Here is a 19,724-nt window from a genome sequence, read left to right as displayed (position 1 = left end):
CAGAAAACATCGGGAGATTTTGGCTGAGATGCTTTTAACCAAGCAGCACCTCTTTAACTTAATTAAATCCATTGACAACAGCAGTTGAATTCCTGGGTTTTCATTATACTGATAGGTGAAAGAAATCCAATTATTTTCAGGCTGCCTGCGTGGCTGCTCCCAGCTGACCCAGCCACCCTTACATATGTTGTGTAATTTATTTAGAGTACTCTTCTCATTCAGGTAACCCAGATTTTCCTGGGAATTAGGGATTTTAAGAATGAAGGCTGTGCTGGCAGGTGAGCCTCTCCTCCAGCTGTTGGAGCAGAGGAATCCTTTGAAGCAGCACGCAGCTCCAGACACCGGGTTGTTACTTTTTTTAATATCCTCTTTCTAAATATTTACAGGCTTTGTTTGGGATTTTTTTTAGTATTATTTCATCCTCCCCGGCAGATTTGGTTTTATACGAATGGTTTAAAGTGGTTTTTTGGTTCTTCAGCTGCTTGTGGAGCATCCTTGCCTTGCTTTGGGGTGGAGGGAGGTTGTGTGGGGCTCTGGGGGAATCAAAGGGACCCATCCAGCCCAGCTCCTGGCCCTGCTCAGACACCCCAAAATCCCACCCTGGGAGTGTTGTCCAAATGCTCCTGGAGCTCTGGCTGTGCTCATTCCCTGGAAAATTGTCTCAATGCTTATTCCAGCTTTTGGGGGAAGAATTTTGCCCTAAAATCCGACTTCTCCCTTGGCGCAGCCCCAGCCATTCCTGGGTCCTGTCACTGTCACTGTCACAGAGAGCTGCTCCTCTGCAATGCTGAGAATCTCCCCACACTCTCTCCCACCTTTTCCCTCTCTGGGGGGATGCAGAGAGCCTGGAACGAGGGGCTGCCACCCCGGGACCCCCCCCTGCTGCCCCCAGACCCACGCCCAGCATCGGCGCTGCTCACACGTTCCCTTCTCTCCTCTCTCTTTTCCAGGATCCCGTTCAAGATCGGGCAGCCCAAGAAACAGATTGTACCCAAGACAGTGAGTAAAGCAGTTCCCCCTTTTTAGCTCCAGCCTTGGATCATGTGGCTGATGAGTCAAGCCAGCACTTTGACTCGTCCCATTTTGCAGCGTGTGGGAGGGAGCTGGAGCAGCAGAACCTGTTGCCGCGTGTGACCAGCTCCTCGTGCGAGGAGCGAGGGGGAGCCCCATCCAGGCAGAATATTTTGGTTTGGGATCTGTCAAAATTATAAATTTTTTTTTTTAAATTTTTTTTTTTGTTTGTTTTAGGAGGGGAGCGTGTGTGTGTGTGTCTGCGGGGTGGGGGAAAAAGAGCTCTCTTGGTCTGGCACAGTTTTCCTCGGAGATGGCTGAACGGGTTTGCTTCCTTCCTTCCTTCCTTCCTTCTTTCAGCAATGGCTTGTTTGTTCATCCTTTCGGAGCAGATGGAGGAGGAGGAGTGGTTCAGATCGCTGAATATAACTGTTTCCAAAGAAAGGCTTATAAGCTGAGATGCTTAGTGCTCGGGCGTGAATTAATTTGTGCTGCACAGCATTTGCTTTAAAAGCAAATTAAAAAAGCATTTTGTATTCCCATGGATTTGAGGCTCCTACCCCAAGTGCTGCTGCTTGCAGCTGGCTGTGGTATTTTCCCTTCTTAAGCAGCTTGGCTTTGCATTTGTCCCGTGCCAAAAAAAATTAAAAACAACAAAAAAAACTGTGGAACCTCCCAGGAGCCGGCCCTGAAAATCACCTGGGCTAAAAAGGGAGGCCTGAGAGGCAGCGTGGGGCAGAGCTTGTGCCTCGGGTGGCGTTGGTGCCCTAATCCCCTGCACAGACTGACATCCCTGATCCTTCCTCTCCGGGACACCCAGCTAATTCCTCAGGATGCGTGGGCACCCGCGTTTGTGGGGCAGTTTCTCCTTGGGACATGACATTTTCCCTGGAGGCAGAGGGCTAATCCCACCACTCCCTTCCAGCCTTGATTGTCATGTTTTATTTTTAAAGGATTTGGTGGTTGTCTGCTCTGCCGTGGAGCAGCAATTTTCTGTAACAGCTCCAAACTGTCAGTACAGAATTTAAGCCAGGCAGGCAAGGAAGATGAGGACTGGTAAAATTCCTCCGTGGTTTTCCCAGTTTCCAGGGGCTGGTGATCCACCAGCAGTGTGCTGTTGCTTGTGATCCCTCAGGTGAGGCAGCCCACCCTCAGCTCTTCACACCTCTCCCAGCTCGTGTCAGGAGCCCCCACATTCCTTACCCCACAATATTTTGCCTTTCCTGGTGTTCCCAGGCCGATGTCCTTCCAGGCTGGGGCGAGAACCAACCGCTCTGCAGTTCTGGGTGCCTTGGCCAGCTCTGCTGGGCATCCCCAGCCCACCCAATCTCACACCCAGTTGAATAAATTCGATTTCCTTGCTGTTTTCCCTCCCCTCCTGTTGTTGGAAGAGGTTTTTCTCCCCTAAAATCAACCATCTCTGTGCTCGGGCTCCCTGCAGATGAGTGGTGGCACCTCTGAGATCTTCCCTTCCCCGGAGCTGCTGGAATGTGCTGTTCTGAAGCAGTTGGCAGCCTTTGCTTATATATACATGTGTGTGTATTAAATAGAACAGCTCAGAATATCCGGCAGGCAGAGGTTCATTCAGCACCCAGAGCCTTTCCAGGCCTTTTCCTGTTCCTTCCTTCCTCCCTCAGCTCCCCAGGAACAAGGTTTTGTGTCAACAAAGTTGGGAGCTGATTTCTCCAAGGTTTCCACTCGCCCTGGGATGATGATAATGATAATGATGATGATGATGATGATGATGATGATGATGGTGATGGTGGTGGTGGTGGTGGTGTTGCTCTCCAGGCACCAGATACAGGGAAAGCAGGAAATGATGATGATGATGATGATGATGATGATGATGATGGTGGTGGTGGTGGTGGTGGTGGTGTTGCTCTCCAGGCACCAGATATGGGAAAAGCAGGAAACAGGAAGCCCAAAACCTTGGAACTTCAGTTGGGAACTGATTTCTCCAAGGCTTCCACTTGCCCTGGGATGATGATAATGATAATGATGATGATGATGATGATGATGATGATAGTGGTGGTGGTGGTGGTGGTGGTGGTGGTGGTGTTGCTCTCCAGGCACCAGATACAGGGAAAGCAGGAAACAGGAAGCCAAAAACCTTGGAACTTCAGTTGGGAACTGATTTCTCCAAGGCTTCCACTTGCCCTGGGATGATGATGATGATGATGATGATGATGATGATGATGATGATGATGATGGTGGTGGTGGTGGTGTTGCTCGCCAGGCACCAGATACAGGGAAAGCAGGAAACAGGAAGCCCAAAACCTTGGAACTTCACGCCCAGCGTAGAGCGCAGCTCTTCAAAGCAGAACAAAGGGCAGGAAACCACGGATATCCCCTGGGATCAGGCATTCCCTGCCGTGGGGGGGAAGGGATGGGGTTGCTTTGAGCTGCAGGCCCCCAAATTTGCCTCCCAGTTGCAGGCTGAGCCGCTCCAGCTGTGCAGGCACTGGGGAGCAGCAGCAGCAGCCAGGGCTGGGATGTCCCAGATGTTGGGCTCCGGGGCCAGCTGCAGGAAGTGGGAAGGTGTGGCATCTCCAGGGCTGCATCCCAAGCCCATCACAAGGGAAGTGGTTGTGGGTAGAAGATCTCCCACTCACAGAGACCGGACCACAAAAAGAGGGGGTGAGGGGGAAGGATAAAAAAAAAAAAAAAACAGCATTTTTTAGGGTGTAACTGGCTCTCCATGAGGTCTGGGGCTGGGGTCAGGAGAGGGGGGTGGCTTTGCCAAGAGGCTCAGCGAGCCAGAGAGCTTTTTTGTTGTCTGGGTGCTGGGGTTGGTGTCACATCTAGGCTGGGAGTAGTCCTGAAAAGCAATTTGCCTGGGCTGCCGAGGAATTAGTCATGACTCCCTGTGCCCACTCGCTTGTGATCCTTTGGAGAAGGGCACGGTGTCAGCCACAGTTTAGCTCTTGAGGGAGAAGGAAACCCCGGTAGAAAATATCAGCTGGTGAACTGAGGTGATCTCCCCCTGCCCAGACATGGCTGTGCTTTGTTTCCACCTTAACCTGGGCAAATCCAATTCCAGACAGCATAATCTCTCCCCTCCTCTTCCCTGAAAAGAGCAGCTGTCAGCGGGCTCTGGGGAGGAGGATCTGATGCTGCGAGAGGACCTGCTGTCAGCAGGGCCAGGGGCCCACAGCCCAATTAAACTAATGCCCAGTGATAGGAGTTCAACCTGTTAGAATTACATCTCTCCATGTTTATGGCTCAGCCACGAAGCCTCTTACGGCGGGGATGTTCTTCCTCCCTCAGGACAGCTCGGCTCCCAGCAGAGGCCGGAGCTGTCTCGTCTGCCCAGCTGAAGTTCACCTCATCCCCCCGAGGTTCTTCCCTGCCCTTTACCAGGGCTGGGATGATCCAAGCAAGCAGGAGCCGGGGAGCAGAGCCGGCCCTGAGCGAGGTTTTGTCCCTCCTCCCTCCCTGCTCTGGCCTGGGCTGACTCAGACCACTCGCCCTCCTCCTCCTCCTCCTCCTCCTCCTTGCTGGCCTGAGTCAGCTTGGCAGGGAGGGGAGACCTGAGCGGCCAAACCTCCTTTCCTTGACTCATCCCAGCAGCTCTGCCTTCCCCAGGGATGGTGGGGATGTGAGCAGCAGGATCCCGCTGCAGCACCTTTCCACTGGGCTCCACCATCCAGCTGGAAATCCCAAAAAAACGGAGTAAATGTCGTGGGAATGGTGGGGTGAACTCAAGTGATGCCAGTTAAATCTTGCTGCTCATTTTCACTCTTCCTTCAACCTTTTCTGGCCGCACTGGTCTCTCTGCAGTGGGGAGGTGCCTCCTTTTTCCCTTTGTCACTTTTCTGGGGAGCTTTCTTGCAGGATGGGGATGGAGTCTGTGACATCCCAGATCCACCTGCATATTCACCCATGGGACTTAACCTTGAAATTCTTGATGGGATGGCAGAAGCTCAACAGAAATTTCATTTAGTTCTAATTCTGTGGGTTTCTCTTTTTTTTTTTGATAAGAAGGAGAGGGAAACACACACTTCCCTCTTTTCCCCCAACACACACTTCCCTCTTTTTCCCCAAGATCCACAGAAATGCTGAGACCACTGGAAGATGCAGAAATCAGCTCATCATCCTCCTTCAGAAAAAACCCATAAACCCCAGGGGGATAGGAAGGTTCCTCACAGTCCCTCATTTCCATCTCTTTGTAGTGTTGGCTTCAGTCTTGCTCCATTGCCTCATGGCCAGGGTGATGATGATGATCCTGCCCTTCGAGCAGGAGGGATCTGATCACAAGTGGGAGCCCAGTGTTTGCAAACAAAAAAAAAAAAAGAACTGGGTGAAGGAGAGAATGTTGTTTTATTTCAAAGCTTTCGAGAGCTCGTTGCTCTTGATGTAGATTTAAATAAAAACCCCAAGACAAGCGATTTTTGCATTACCCAGCCCCTGTGCCTGGAAGAAAAAAAATCAAACCCGTTCAATACAGAAAGTGTGGTTTGATTTGGAGTTTTCAGAGAGAGGCTGCAGAGCAGTGGGATTATTTTAATAATACGGAAACTTCCCTTCAGGATATTGTAATTTTCTTGCCTGTACTTCTTGTTCTCGTTACTCTTAACGTGATAATCCTCTCCACAGCCTGCGTGTGACCGTGGATAGCTACTGGGAGTGGGAATTACTGTGTGCTCTGCAAAATGTTCCCTGCTTGTCCTCCTTGCAGGGCTCAGCCTGTGACTCTGCTGGCTGGGAGCACGTGAGAGCAGCTTTTCCCTCTCCAGAGGAGCTGTTTTTGTGGGATAGCCACGGCTGGGAGGCTCCATGAGCTCGCAGACTGTGGGGACTGGGAGCCAGTTGCTGCCTGTGGGCGTGAAAAATAAGAGCAATCCTTGGGCAGCTGTCTCAGAGAGATGGGGCTGGGGATGTGAGTCAGGCCGGGCAGCTGAGTTGTGTCTGTGTGGAGTCACCTCAATCCCATGTGGATCCTGCTCCAGCACTGGGGGCTTTGGAGGGGCTCGGGAGGGTTCTGGGGGGTTCACAGCTGAGTTGTGTCTGTGTGGAGTCACCTCAATCCCATGTGGATCCTGCTCCAGCACTGGGGGCTTTGGAGGGGCTCGGGAGGGTTCTGGGGGGTTCACAGCTGAGTTGTGTCTGTGTGGAGTCACCTCAATCCCATGTGGATCCTGCTCCAGCACTGGGGGCTTTGGAGGGGCTCAGGAGGGTTCTGGGGGGTTCACAGCTGAGTTGTGTCTGTGTGGAGTCACCTCGAGCCCGTGTGGATCCTGCTCCAGCACTGGGGGCTTTGGAGGGGCTCAGGAGGGTTCTGGGGGGTTCACAGCTGAGTTGTGTCTGTGTGGAGTCACCTCGAGCCCGTGTGGATCCTGCTCCAGCACTGGGGGCTTTGGAGGGGCTCAGGAGGGTTCTGGGGGGTTCACAGCACCCAGAGGGTCGCAGGGTGGAAAGGTTTTGTCTTTATGGAATGAATCCTGAAATCCCAGAATGGTCTGGGTGGGAAGGGAGCGTTAAACTCCTCTTGTTCCACCTCCTGCCATGGGCAGGGACACCTTCCACTGTCCCAGGCTGCTCCAGCCTAGCCTTGGACACTTCCAGGGATCATGGGGCAGCCACAGCTTCCCAGGGAATTCTGTCCCCCACCCTCACAGCCAGGAATTCCTTCCCAAAATCCCATCCATCCCTGCCCTCTGGCAGTGGGAGCCATTCCCTGTGTCCTGTCCCTCCATCCCTTGTCCCCAGTCCCTCCCCAGCTCTCCTGGAGCCCCTCCAGGCTCTGGGTGCTGCTCCGTATCAGTTAAGCAAAGATGCCTTTTGCTTATTGCACTGCAACAGGCAAATCTGACAGCAAAAAAAGGGACAGAAACCCTGAATATTTGCAAATATTCCACGGGCAAAGCTTTTGGAGGAATTGGTTGCTGAGCAGATCCTCCTAAACACAGAGAGGGAACAATAAGGGAACGACACCCCCAGCCTTTCAAAGTGGGGGCATGTTTTTGAGTCGTGCCCGACCCTGTGTGGTTTGCAACCAAAACAATTCACACCTAAGGCCTATAAATAGAGTGCAATAGTCCCTGGATATTTTAGCAGCCGGAACGGGCACGGGGATGGAGGGTGAGCTTTACTCTGTGCTGGTTACCTGACCTGCAGGGCGCCAGCTGCCGCGCATTTCTGTGCTCCCCGAACGCCAGGCACAAGTCGTGTGAGCTGCCCCCACACTGCTCCGTGTCTGTTCTCTCCAGCACCCAATTTTAGCAGCACGAAAAGGGAGCTGGAGCTCCTGGGAGGGTTTTTTGGAGCAGAGGGATGGGGGGGAGAGAGAGCCCAGCTCGCATCCCCCGGATGGTGGGAGCGGATGGTGAGGACAGCTGGGCGCTGGGATGGGGCTGGAATGTGGCTGGGCACTGCCTGCCCTTGGATGGGGCTGGTGGAGTTCAAGTGCAGCCCAAAAAGATGTTTTAAAAAGGAGATTTTAAGAAAATCTCCGTCTCTAACCCCCAAGCTTTTAACAGCGATTCTGCTTGAAAAGCAAACGTCCCCATTAAACGTCGTGGTGCCGCGTCAAGTCTGGGATTGAAATCCCAGGGCCAGCAGGAAGAATTGGAAGAAACCTTTGGATCCTTCCAGTCCTGGCTGCTCCCAGCACTCTGCATTTCCTTAATAGCACGGGAGCTTGACAACACAACTGAACCCAGCGCTGATCCCATGACAACAAACGCGCCCGGATTTACTCTTGGCTGGTCAATTGAAATCCATTTGCTTCTCTGGTTGACGAGGTGTGGAATGAATGTTTTAAGTGTGTTAAAACAGTCAGCATGGAAAGAAAGTTCCTTAAAATATCTCCTATCGCTGGAGGTTTGCTGCCAGCTAGCAAGTAGGAGGGAGCAGGCGCTGAGGTAGCATCGGGAGAAGGCTGTGCTGGAGCTCTGAGCTGGGAGCACAGGGCTCCCCTCTCGTTTGGAGTCCACTGGGGTTGTGCTCCAGCCCAAAAATTTCATGGGAGGGAGCTGTTGTGGGGGTTAGGAGTGTATGGAGGGGGTGAATAGTGCAGGGATGGGAATGGTGGTTTGGGGGAATTTCACCATTCTGTTGAGGATGAGGAAGGAAACAACCAGACCCACCTCAGGATCCTTAACGGGGCTGGAGGAGCAGCAGCTCCCCTCTGGTTTTGGGAGAGAACACGGGTTTGTCCCCCAGCACTGAGCCATGCTAGGTTATGACCTCCCTGCTTTTAGGGCATTCCCATTTATTCCATCAGCTCCCAATCTGTGTGCTGGAACGTGTCCTTAGCTCGAGCTGACATCTTTGGTGCTGGAGCTCCAAAACCCCAAGACTTCCTTTACTTTTGAGGCTTTAACTCCCATTAAAGCTGCAGCTTTGCTGGGCTCAGCTCAGCATTTCCCAGGGACAGCTTTCCCCGCAGGCTCCAGGCTGCCCTGCAGTCCCCTGGAGCTGATTTCCATCTCTTCTTTCCACAGGTGGAGAGAGACTTTGAAAGGGAATATGGGAAGCTGCAGCAGTGAGTATCAACCACACCGGTCGGACAGGACCGGCCGCGTGCTTCCCTCTTCTCGCTGCATCTTCCCAGGGAATTTTAGCCAGGGATGCTCTTCCCAGTGAGCAAATCCCTCGCTGTCCTGTAATTTCCAATTCTTTGGGGTTTCTGCAAGTGTTTAAAGGTGTCCTCAGAAGTATTTGCAGTGGGGTTGCAGATTCTGGCAGCTTGAAAAGAAAAGTGTAAAATTGCCAGAAAGCTGCGGGGTCCCTGAAGAGGCCAACACCTCAGAGGACCAGGAGTGGCTCTGCCATGCTGCCTGTGTCACAGGAGCTCACACGGATCATCTGGAAGCATTTGGCTTTACCATTTGTGCTAAGTGTGAGAACTTTCAGGAAATATGCGAACTATGAATAAGAGATCACCAACTTGAAAAGGTTAAAAACCATCTGAAAACAACCCGAAAGGGTTGAGCTGCACTGAACTTCATCAAGCCTTGCCTGGATATTTTTAACTCCCCACCAGAAGCCAGCATATTCAGCCCGTAAATGATTTGTTGCACGTATGATACACTTGGGTTTCTTTCTTTCCAAGATTCCAACTTTGCCTTCTTTCTCCCATCTTTCAGATTGGAAGATCAGACCAAAAAACTTCAGAAGGATATGAAGAAAAGCACAGATGCAGATTTGGGTAAGTGACTGGAGGATACATAGACTGTGAACTTGGCCACAGAGAGATGAAGTGACTTTTTCTCGAGATCACATGAGTAATGTGTGACAAGTCTGGAAAACAAATCCAGAGCTCAGTCCCACTCAGTTTGCTTAGTTACAAGGCCATCTGCGAGAGGCAGCTCAGCCCAGGGAACACAGCGAGTGCTGCGGGCTCAGTCCCTGTCTCCTGAGCTCTGTGGCCTTGGACAAATCCCTTTCTTTTGTTTGCCTCAGTTTCTGCCACTGAAAAAAACCCAGGAGTCGTCGTTCCAGGTCTCAGGAGCAGCTCCAGCTGATCCCATTGTGCCAGCAGTGCTTTTTCACCTCCTTCAGTCCTCCTTTCACCTCCTTCACGTCCCTCTCTGGAGCCCCAGGAAGGTGGGATGAGTCTGCAGGGCACAGCTGGACACATCTGGCCGTGCTTCCCGTGGGAAATGCTGACCTGGCAGCTCTCCTTTGGGAATAACCCAGCTCATTCCTTGCTTTGGCTTCCCCTCGTGGCAGTGGGCGATGGAGGAAGCAACAAAAACAGCTCTGCCCGCACGTTTGGGGTGACATCTGCCCTTGCAGGTGTCCTGTGCCACGTCCCAGCTGCCTTCACATCCCTCTGCAGTGCCCAGAGAGGGATCCAGCGGCGGGGAGCTGGATTTGTTGGATGCTGGGCAGGGACCTGCAGCGAGGAGCTGTTCCAAAGCCGGATGGTTTTTCCCAGCCCGTGGTTTGGAGCAGTCCCTGCTTGGCCCCCACAGCTCCGGAGCCAAGGCAGAGGCACCAGCACAAACAGGTGTGGGCTGCACTGGGCCAGCGCTCCTCCCCGTGGGATCAGGGTCACAGCAGGGCAGGGCTGGTGGGAAAGAGGCAAATTTGGAAATTTGGGGCTTGCTGTGATCCAGCCTCTCACCTCTGTGTGTGTGTGTGTGTGGATATTGCCCGACACAAACACAGATCCGGGCTCTTCCCGTGCTCTCCCACCTTTCCCAGCGCGGGGAGAGGGGTGGGAAAAACCACCCAGGAGACTTTTCCAGGGTGAAAACTGCCCTTTCTGAGGACTCTGGTCATTGTCAGGGATCCTTGGTAAGTTTTTCCTCGTTAAGGATTCCCCTCCCCTCCCTTGCAGTGGGCGTTGTTTATATGGAGCATTTCAAGTCCCAGAGGAGCTGTGGGAGGACTTTCTTTTTCCGTTCTGTTACATGGCAGAGTCACAAATGAGCCTTGGCCAGAGCCAGGACGATCTGATTTCTCATTTAAAAGCTTGAAATGGTGAGTGGAGGGAGAGGTCCTGCACACAGCCTGCTGAGGGAGGCCTGGAGGAGAAGGAGGTGGATCAGATCAATCCCTGAGCGTGGCTCTCCTCACCTGGCAGTGCCCGTTCCCAACATCCAGCCCCCAAATCTGGCAAGGATGGCAGCGTTTTGCCCTCCTGTCTCATTCCTCCAGGCTCAGGGGTTTGTTGGTTCTTTGCTGCCTGCAAACACTCTGGAGTCTCCACCTTCTTCCCAAAAAGCTCAGCTCAGAACAAGAGCAATTCCTGTGCGCAGAAATATCCCAGTGAGGCTCTTCACTGCCCTACCAGCAGCACTCCCTGTCCCACAACTGGACACCACTCAGCCCCTTCCCCACCCTCTTTCCAAACCAAAGAGGATCTTGAGAAGCAGGAGGATGTTCTTTAACTGGAGGTAAAAGCTCTCCTTTGGAATAATTAACTGGAGCTACATCTCACGTGTTTAATGAGCAAAACAGCAGTGCAGACCCTCCTGAAGGCCACCCTGGGGGACAGGAGTTCTTCTCCTTCTCCTTCTCCTTCTCCTTCTCCTTCTCCTTCTCCTTCTCCTTCTCCTTCTCCTTCTCCTTCTCCTTCTCCTTCTCCTTCTCCTTCTCCTTCTCCTTCTCCTTCTCCTTCTCCTTCTCCTTCTCCTTCTCCTTCTCCTTCTCCTTCTTTCTCCTTCTTCTCCTCCTTCTCTTTCTCTTCTTTTTTCTCCTCTCCCCTCTCCCCTCTCTCATCTCTCCTCTCTCCTCTCTCCTCTCTCCTCCTCTCTCCTCTCTCTCTCTCCTCTCTCTCTCTCCTCTCTTCTCTCTCCTCTCTCCTCTCTCCTCCTCTCTCCTCTCTCCTCTCTCCTCTCCCCTCTCCCCTCTCCCCTCTCTCCTCTCTCCTCTCTTCTCTCTCCTCTCTCCTCTCTCCTCTCTCCTCTCTCCTCTCTCCTCTCTCCTCTCTCCTCTCTCCTCTCTCCTCTCTCTCTCTCCTCTCCCCCTGCCCTGCCACTCCCAGACCCCTTTTTCAGCTCACTACAGGTGATCCCAGTGATCCAGAGGAAATTCCTGACCCAAATTCCCTCTGGACATGCCCAACCCCCCCCCCCCCCAATTCCTGACCTCCCAGCATGACCCTGCCACTCCCTCCCTCCAGTTCCCTTCCAATCCTTTCTTGTGAAGGAAAACTTCATTTTTCTTCCAGCCAAAGGAGTTCTGCCATTCTTAACTCCGACCCATTCTGGCACAAATCCCTGCTCAGATGTGGTCACACATATGGATTTTATCCCATTTGTTTAAAGGTTGAAATGCCTAAAGCCTTCATGTTTGGATAATAGATGGATACGGTAGCTTTGTTATCCCGGAGTGAGAGGCTCGTTGAGCACTCAGCTCCCCAGCTCTGCAGCTTCTGAGCTCTCTCCATTATAATTGTGTGTAACCTCTCAATCAGAATGTTTAACCCCTTGATTTATGATCTTAAGCCCCATTATTCAGATGATTTTTACTTTTAATATCTTTCCAAAGCTCCTCCACAGCATGGCTCAAGCATCTGGCTTTGTGATCTCTGACTGGAATAACTTCCAGCGCTGAGGAAAAAGAACTTTTTTTTTTCTTTAGTACCTTTTAGGTTTTTTTAGCCTATTTTATCTCTGTTTATATTTATGCTTTCCTTTTTATGAGTCTTTTTTTCCATTCCCTAATTTCTTGTTCGTTTGTGTAGTGATTCTGTCATTGAATTTTCCCTTTGCAGACCAAGTGTTTGGATAGAGAGGGAAGTGCCTGATGGAAAGCATGGGAATGCTCAGTCAGAGCATTCTGGTGCTTCTGGATTTCTTGGTGGCACTCCCAGGGCCTGTAGGGATTTCATATTCCCCCTGCCTCCTTCTCCACAGGCACCAAAATTTAGGTTTATTGAGGGGAAAAATACTTAACTTGTGTCCCTGCTCTTTGTGTTTGGAGAGGGGAAGAGAAACCTCGACTCCCAGTCCTGTCAGTCTGGTCCTTTCCCACCAAATCCACTTCAAATACATGGGGTTTTTTTTTTTGTAAAGCCATTTGAAAGACTTAATGGACTGTGATTTTTCTCGTCGTGGAGGAGCTGTAGTGAGGCTGAGAGTGACACTTAATAGTCTGTCGAGAGAAGATGTATAAAACCCCCCATTTCTGGTTTTTTTTTAAAGAGAACAGTGCTTTTGTGAGTCTGGGATTATTTCTGGCAGCATCACAAGCCTCACATTGGAGTGCTGCAGACTTAACTTACATGAAAACACTTCTCTGGCTGTTTACATGAATGAATTGGAGCCTTTTCCTTGCTTTTCTCTCAGCCTCCACCAAGCATCTCCCTGCAAGCTTGTGCTGATTCCCCTCCTGGCTGGCTCAGCTCGCTGAGTTTTGCCCTGCTGGCAGTGGGAATTGTGACCTTCTCTGGTTTCTTTTCCATCAGCCATGTCCAAATCTGCTGTGAAGATCTCCTCAGACCTGCTCTCCAACCCCCTGTGTGAGCAGGAGCCCTCGTTCCTCGAGATGGTCACGGCCTTCGACACGGCCATGAAGAGGATGGACTCCTTCAACCAGGAGAAGGTGGATTGCCTTTGGCTGGAGCGTGGGAGTGTCCTGGAGTCATGGAATGGTGGGAGTGTGGTGGAATCATGGGGTGGTTGGGGTTGGGGGGGATTGGAACCCATCCCATTCCACGCCCTGCCATGGCCAGGGACACCTCCCACTGTCCCAGTTTCCTCCAGACTGGTCTTGGGCACTTCCAGGGATCCAGGGGCAGCCACAGCTCCTCTGGGAATTCCATCCCACCCACATTGGGAATTCCTTCCCAAAATCCCACCCATCCCTGCTCTCTGGCAGTGGGGAGCCACTCCCTGTGTCCTGTCCCTCCCTGCCCTGTCCAAAATCTTTGTGTCTCACCTCTCCCCCTTTTCATCATCATCCCCAAGACTTTTCCCACAGGAATTTCTCTAATCTCCCTCTTCAGGCTGGGATTTCATCCCCCGTGGGAGAAATTCCCTCTCTTTTGGTTAAAGGGCACCGTGGTTGTGCTCAGAGTCCCTCCCCACCCATGCTGGGATCCCAGCAAACCCATCCTTGTGCAGAAGGGATTTTCCAACAATCCTGACGTGCAATCCTCCCTTTTTTGCTTTCCACAGGTGAATCAGATCCAAAAGACAGTGATAGAGCCTTTGAAAAAGTGAGTACCAACCATATCTCGTGGGGTTTGTCCTCATCTGGTGTCAGAATCTGTGGTATTGGTGATTCTTAGATTGTAGAAAGTTTCTGTATTTCACCCCTACTGCCAAAGAAGAAGTCATAATTAATCTGTGCTGGTTCCAGGTTGTTTATTCTGTTTATCTCTCACATGTTCTGCTGCCCTGCCCAGCTCTGTCCTGCAGGGCAGCGTGTGGGGCTCTGCCCTCAGTGGGATGTGACAAACATTCAATACCAGAAACTCCCTGGGCTGCATTTACAAGAACGTGCCAATATCTGTCACCTACGTTGGACAGTGTGTCCCCAGCCTGAACCAACAGAAAAATGCCAACACCACAGTGAGACATGGAGGGCATGAAGAAGGAGAAAAAGGACAAGGCACACCCAATTTCCTCCATCTTGTCCCCTTTGGACCCCTCATCTAGAATCCTAAAATTTTACTTTTGCACCCGTGCCACACTTGATTATTGCTTATATCAAACACTCAGAGCTGGTAATTGATCCTGTGAGATTGAAAACTCTTTTCCATGGACAGAGATCCCAACCAGTGTCTCTGGGGGCTCTGTCCAGGGGGTTCCTGAGCCCTGCCAGGGTCCCAGGGCAGCCAGAGGGATGCTCTGGATTCCCACAATCTGCAGCTTTAGGGATGTGGGTCCTGCAGGGAGGCTGGAAATCAGCCTCAGAGGGACAATCCTGCCCTGGTCCTGCTGGCCACACTGCTTTTGGTACGTTAATTAATAATAATTTTAACCTTTTTGGCCACTTGGGTCCACTGCTGCCTTCACCTGTAGCTTAAAAAAATCTGAGATAGAAAATCATGGAGCATCCTGGCCTAGAAGGCACCCCGAAAAGATGAGGAATTCAACTTTCTCTCTGTTTATGTGTTGGTTTTTGCCTCCAGCAAAGGAACAAAACCACCTGGAGATCATCCAGAGGGGTCAGAAATTGGCTGGTGGAGCAAAATTTTTTTTTGCATTTGGAAATTTTCCTAAATAAAAAAGGAGAAAATGAACACTCCTGCACGTTCATAAATAATATTTATAAATGTTATTTCCATGCAAAGAAGGAGAGGCTGCAGAGCCCAGAGAGGTTAGAAATGAGGGGAAAACGCCCAAATCCCACAGTTCTGTCACATCTGGCTGGCAAAATTTCACCTTTTGCAGGGTCACAGGTTGTACCTCCAAACCTTTCAGGATAACTTCACTTCTCTCCCAAATATCCCCTTAAATCCCAAGATTTGCTGTTTTGTTACAGGAACAGAGCCAGCGAGCAAAAATAAAATGAAATTACTTTAATATGACAGTAAGTGTTGCAAATTGCTGAATAACAATTTCAGTTTAGGTTTGACACACAGAGGGGTTGTTGTGGTTTCATTGTTGTTGTTTTTTTTTTTTTCCCTGAAGCTGTTGTTTCTGCCCAAATCTGAAAGTAAAATCTCATGGATCACTTAACACCTGAGGTTATAGCATGTTCCTGTCTGGGGGATGTTTGGTGACTCAAGTTTTACCTTGGTCCTCTATCCACAACCAGAAATTCCTGCTTATTTAAGGAAAAAAAAAAAAAAAAGAAGAAAGAAGGGAAAAGGAAAAAAAAAATCCCATCCTTTTGCTGTAGAATTGTGTTGCTTATTATCTAGATTGTCCTCATGAAAGATACATTAACTTTTTCTTCCAGCATTCTGTTAAAATTGGAAGAACTTGTGTTTCTGTGATATTCTGGGTTTTTTTTTTTTTTTCCCCTCAGCTTGTGTTAGTTGGTGAAATGAAAGAAAATCCCTTTCCCTGCAAACCTGCCTTGGGTTTGAAATCCTGGGGTGGTGAATCCAGGACAATAAAACCATTTCCCTGTGCCCACGGGAGATGCTCTGAGGGCTGGAGCCGTGGCCAAAACCTCTCCAATTTTGGGAGCAGGAACCTGCTCCAAGTCAAAGCTGCCATGCCAGGGTGACCAGGACATTCCCATGGCCAAAATCTCTCCAATTTTGGGATCAGGAACCCGCTCCAAGTCAAAGGGATGTCCTTGTCACCATGCCAGGGTGACCAGGACATTCCCATGGCCAAAACCTCTCCAATTTTGGGAGCAGGAACCTGCTCCAACGCAAAGGGATGTCCTTGTCACCATGCCAGGGTGACCAGGACATTCCCATGGCCAAAATCTCTCCAATTTTGGGAGCAAGAACCTGCTCCAAGTCAAAGCTGCCATGCCAGGGTGACCAGGACATTCCCATGGCCAAAACCTCTCCAATTTTGGGAGCAGGAACCTGCTCCAACGCAAAGGGATGTCCTTGTCACCATGCCAGGGTGACCAGGACATTCCCATGGCCAAAACCTCTCAAATTTTGGGAGCAGGAACCTGCTCCAAGTCAAAGGGATGTCCTTGTCACCATGCCAGGGTGACCAGGACATTCCCAATCTCCAGTTTTGTGTGAGAGAGGAAAAGGCTCTAGGGGGATTTCAGAGTCCTAAAGGGATTTGGGACAAGGGATGGAGGACCAGGACACAGGGAATGGCTTCCAGTGCCACTGGATGGGATTTTGGGAAGGAATTGTTCCCTGGGAGGGTGGGCAGGGGCTGGGATGGATTTCCCTGGGGATGCCCCATTTCTGGAAGTGTCTGAGGCGAGTTTGGAGCAAATTGGGGCAGCGGAAGGGGGCTGGGTCTGGATGATCCTTCAGATCCCTTCCCACCCAACCCATTCCATGTTTCCCTGACTCAGGACACTCCATTATCTGCCCAGGCCTCAGTTCAACCTCAGGGTGTTTACTCTGACCTCCTGGCTGCTTTCCATCTTGGTAATTCCCTCCAACTTTCTGAATTTCCACCATGAGAGGTTTTTTTTCCCCCTTTTCCTGCCCTTTGGCTCCTTCAAAGCTTCACCCTGCATGCCTTTAACCAGCTTATGTTCCATGCTGAGGAAGCTTCATCCCCACTCCAAGAACAAAACTGCTCCTTCCCTTCCCTCCTTCTTCCCTTTGTAGGTGCATCCCTGGCCAGGAACATTTCTGAGGAGCCCAAGGGTCCATTTTGAGGCTAATGAGATGCAGGAGAGAAATGCAGAGTTTGCACCTCCCTCCCTTTGTCCTGCTGGCAGATAAACCCCAGCGCTGGTTCTGGCAGAAAAGTTCCAGATTAATGAAAGCTGCCTTGAGGAGCTCTTCTTATTTCCACTTTAGGTTTTCCTTTCCCTCGCCGAGGCAGCTCTCCCAAGCCTCTCCCAACTTTGCTCTGACCTAGAAAGAAAAAAAAGGCTTTTTAAATTTTTTTTTTTCCTCTCCAACAGCTGCACTTTATTACATCTTCACTGGTGGTCTTTTATAGTTTATTAGCCAAAGAAACAGATAAGTATAATCCAGACAATTATCATTAGTGGTAATATATTGTAATTAGAGGCACATGGGCAGTAAAATCTCCATTCAGTTGTCCAGGGATTGGAGTTTCCAGGCAGATATTGGGGAATTTGTTAAACCATGCTGAAATAAAGCAGTAGTAGGTTTAGTTGAGGGGGGGTGGAGGCTTGCATTGTTTCAGTCCTTCTGCTTCTGGGCTCGTAGGGTTATTCACAATTTGGCTTTTTGAGCCCCAAGAAGCCTTTGGCTGGGAATTACTCAATTATTTTCAGGGAAAGAGCAAAGCTCCAGTGAGAATATTGCATTTTTCAGGGGATGGGCTGGGTGAGGAGCTGGGCAGGAGGGATGGGCTCCTCTTTGAGGGCTGCCTGTGGAATCTCACACCAGAGCAGCAGATCTGGGCCAAAAGGGGACAAAACCAGCTGGTCTGGACTTCACTCTCCCAGTTCTTCCCAGGGTCAGGGACTGGAGATGGAGTCTTAATGTTCCATATTGTGTCTGTATTTAAGGAAGGAAGCAGCTTAAACGAGCCAGGTGGTTTGGAAATCCACGGGATTTAGGACCTTTCACGTTGGGAGGGGATTTCCAGGGCCACAGGTCTGCATTTAACTGGCTCTGTCTGACTCTCGGTGCAAGGGGGTGACCTGGTCACCTTGAACTGGTGCCATTCCCTTGGAGCATTGTCCTGATCCCAAATCCAGAGAGGTTTGGCCATGGGAATGTCCTGGTCACCTTGACATGGTGTTATACCCTTGGAGCATTGTCCTGATCCCAAATCCAGAGAGGTTTTGGCCATGGGAATGTCCTGGTCACCTTGAATTGGTGCCATTCCCTTGGACCATTGTCCTGATCCCAAATCCAGAGAGGTTTTGGCCATGGGAATGTCCTGGTCACCTTGACATGGTGTTATACCCTTGGAGCATTGTCCTGATCCCAGAATTGGAGAGGTTTGGTCATAGGAATGTCCTTGTCCCAGAACTGGAGAGGTTTTGGCCATGGGAATGTCATGATCACCTTGCTTGGAGCCATTCCCTTGGAGCATTTTCCCGTTTCCAAAATTGGAGAATTTTTGGCCATGAGGATGTCCTGGTCACTCTGGCATGGTGTCATACCCTTGGAGCGTTATCCTGATCCCAAAATTTGAGAGGTTTGGCCATGGGGATGTCCTGCTGGCACAAGATGACCCCAGTTGGAGCATTGTCCTTGTCCCAGAATTGGAGAGGTTTGGCATTGGGAATGTCTTGGTCACCCTGGCATGGTACAATCCCTTTGTTTTGGGGCATTATCCCGCTCCCAAAATTGGAAGTTTGCCATGGGGATGTCCTGGTCACCCTGGCTCTGGCAGGGGTGACAGAGGGTGCTGCCACCCAGGTGCCACCACAGAGGGGTGGGTGTCAGACCCGTGGGACATCCCAGAGGTGCAATCCAGGAGCTGGAAGGAGGATCCCTCATCCATCTCCCTGCCACCATCCCACCATCCCCGTGGTCCCTCAAACTGCCAGGAAAAGGCAGCCAAAGCTGGCCAGGAGCAGCTCCAGGGGTGCCAGGAAGCAGGAAAAGCAGCTTTCGTGTGCTTAACGAGCCCCTAATGAGGATTTGGAGCAACCACATGGCCACCTAATCCCCCACGCTGCTTCCTCATCCCAGCCTCTCCATTCCTGCACCTTTTCCCTCCAGGAGGAAGGGCTGGGTTCGTTTTCCCCCTTCCTGGTGGGTGGATGGGCCCCCAGGGATGTGTGGGCATGAGCTGAGGAGTGGCAGGAATCCCCCTCCATGCTCCAACCTCTCCTGGTGCCCCTCCAAACTTCCCTCACCTCATCCACCATCCCTTCCTTTGGCATCTGATGCTTCCCAGCTCTGTTGTTCCTTTTTTTCCACCCGTCCATCACCAGCTGGAGATCTTGCCCACCTCCTTTTGGTTTCTTATCCAAGATATCATCCCAAAAAGAATGCCCCTAGGGTAGAGCCACGCGTGTGCCAGCCAGGTCCAGCTCACAGGCTGCCAGTGAGGGTGTTTGAGATGCTTGGAAACAAGGAGAATTAAAAGTTTTGCCATTCTTTTTCCCTCTGCCAAAGCTCCAGCACCCATTTCCCACTAAAAACAGGGGCTGGGGGAAGCAGTGGGATGAGGATTTGGGATGGAGAGGGTGATAAGGCAGCGAGGTGACAAAATGCTCCCACTCCTCAAACATCCCCCCCATCCCCAGGGCTTCCCCAGCAGAAAGATGGGAAGGAATTTCCAATTTCCAAGCCCCAAATTTGTCAGCTGGGCTGAGTAACAGAGGAACGTGGCAGCACTGGGAATCCTGGGGCACTTTTATCTCCCGTGTCAGCATCTCTCCCACCCCATCCTTTAATTAAGAGAGCCTGGCGTGGAGACGAGGTGGGAGCACAATTTGGAATGCAGGGAGCAGGGCGATTTAGATTTTTTTTTTTTTTTTCCAAGGATAACCTGTCATCCTGTGAGGAGTTCACCCACAGGTTTCCCCTCTCCCCCCACAGCCAGGAGCAGAGTTAATTTGTATTTTCTCTTCGTTATCCCTGCGGATCTCCCCTCACCTGCTCCTCTTAAGCTGCCTGGGCTGTAATCCCCTCTGAAAAGTGACAGGGAGCAACAGCAGCTTATTCCTCAAGCTGCTTTCCTGGCAGGGCCTCTAATGGCCCCTGTGCTGCTTTACCTTCACTCGGCCACCATTCCCACCAAATTTGCTTTTTGAGTCACCTTTGATTTTCT

At 51.0% G+C, this 19,724-nt stretch overlaps 1 protein-coding gene across 4 annotated transcripts in view; it reads left to right on the top strand.

Moving 5' to 3' along the window:
* Window positions 1-19,724, top strand: part of BIN3 (bridging integrator 3) — a 47,030-nt gene that overhangs the window by 13,424 nt on the left and 13,882 nt on the right. For 3 of the 4 annotated variants that reach the window (XM_077789248.2, XM_085559188.1, XM_085559187.1), the window contains 5 exons: window positions 951-999; window positions 8,457-8,497; window positions 9,102-9,163; window positions 12,875-13,011; window positions 13,587-13,627. In XM_077789248.2, coding sequence (XP_077645374.1) covers window positions 951-999; window positions 8,457-8,497; window positions 9,102-9,163; window positions 12,875-13,011; window positions 13,587-13,627 — 330 coding nt within the window. Of the gene's footprint in view, window positions 1-950; window positions 1,000-3,230; window positions 7,755-8,456; window positions 8,498-9,101; window positions 9,164-12,874; window positions 13,012-13,586; window positions 13,628-19,724 lie in introns of those variants that run through there. The other variant, XM_085559189.1, reaches the window with a different exon arrangement.

Source organism: Lonchura striata, chromosome 22, assembly GCF_050655825.1.
Source record: "Lonchura striata isolate lonStrDom1 chromosome 22, ASM5065582v1, whole genome shotgun sequence".
Lineage (NCBI taxonomy): Eukaryota > Metazoa > Chordata > Aves > Passeriformes > Estrildidae > Lonchura > Lonchura striata.
This window is presented reverse-complemented; position numbering and strand designations above follow the sequence as displayed.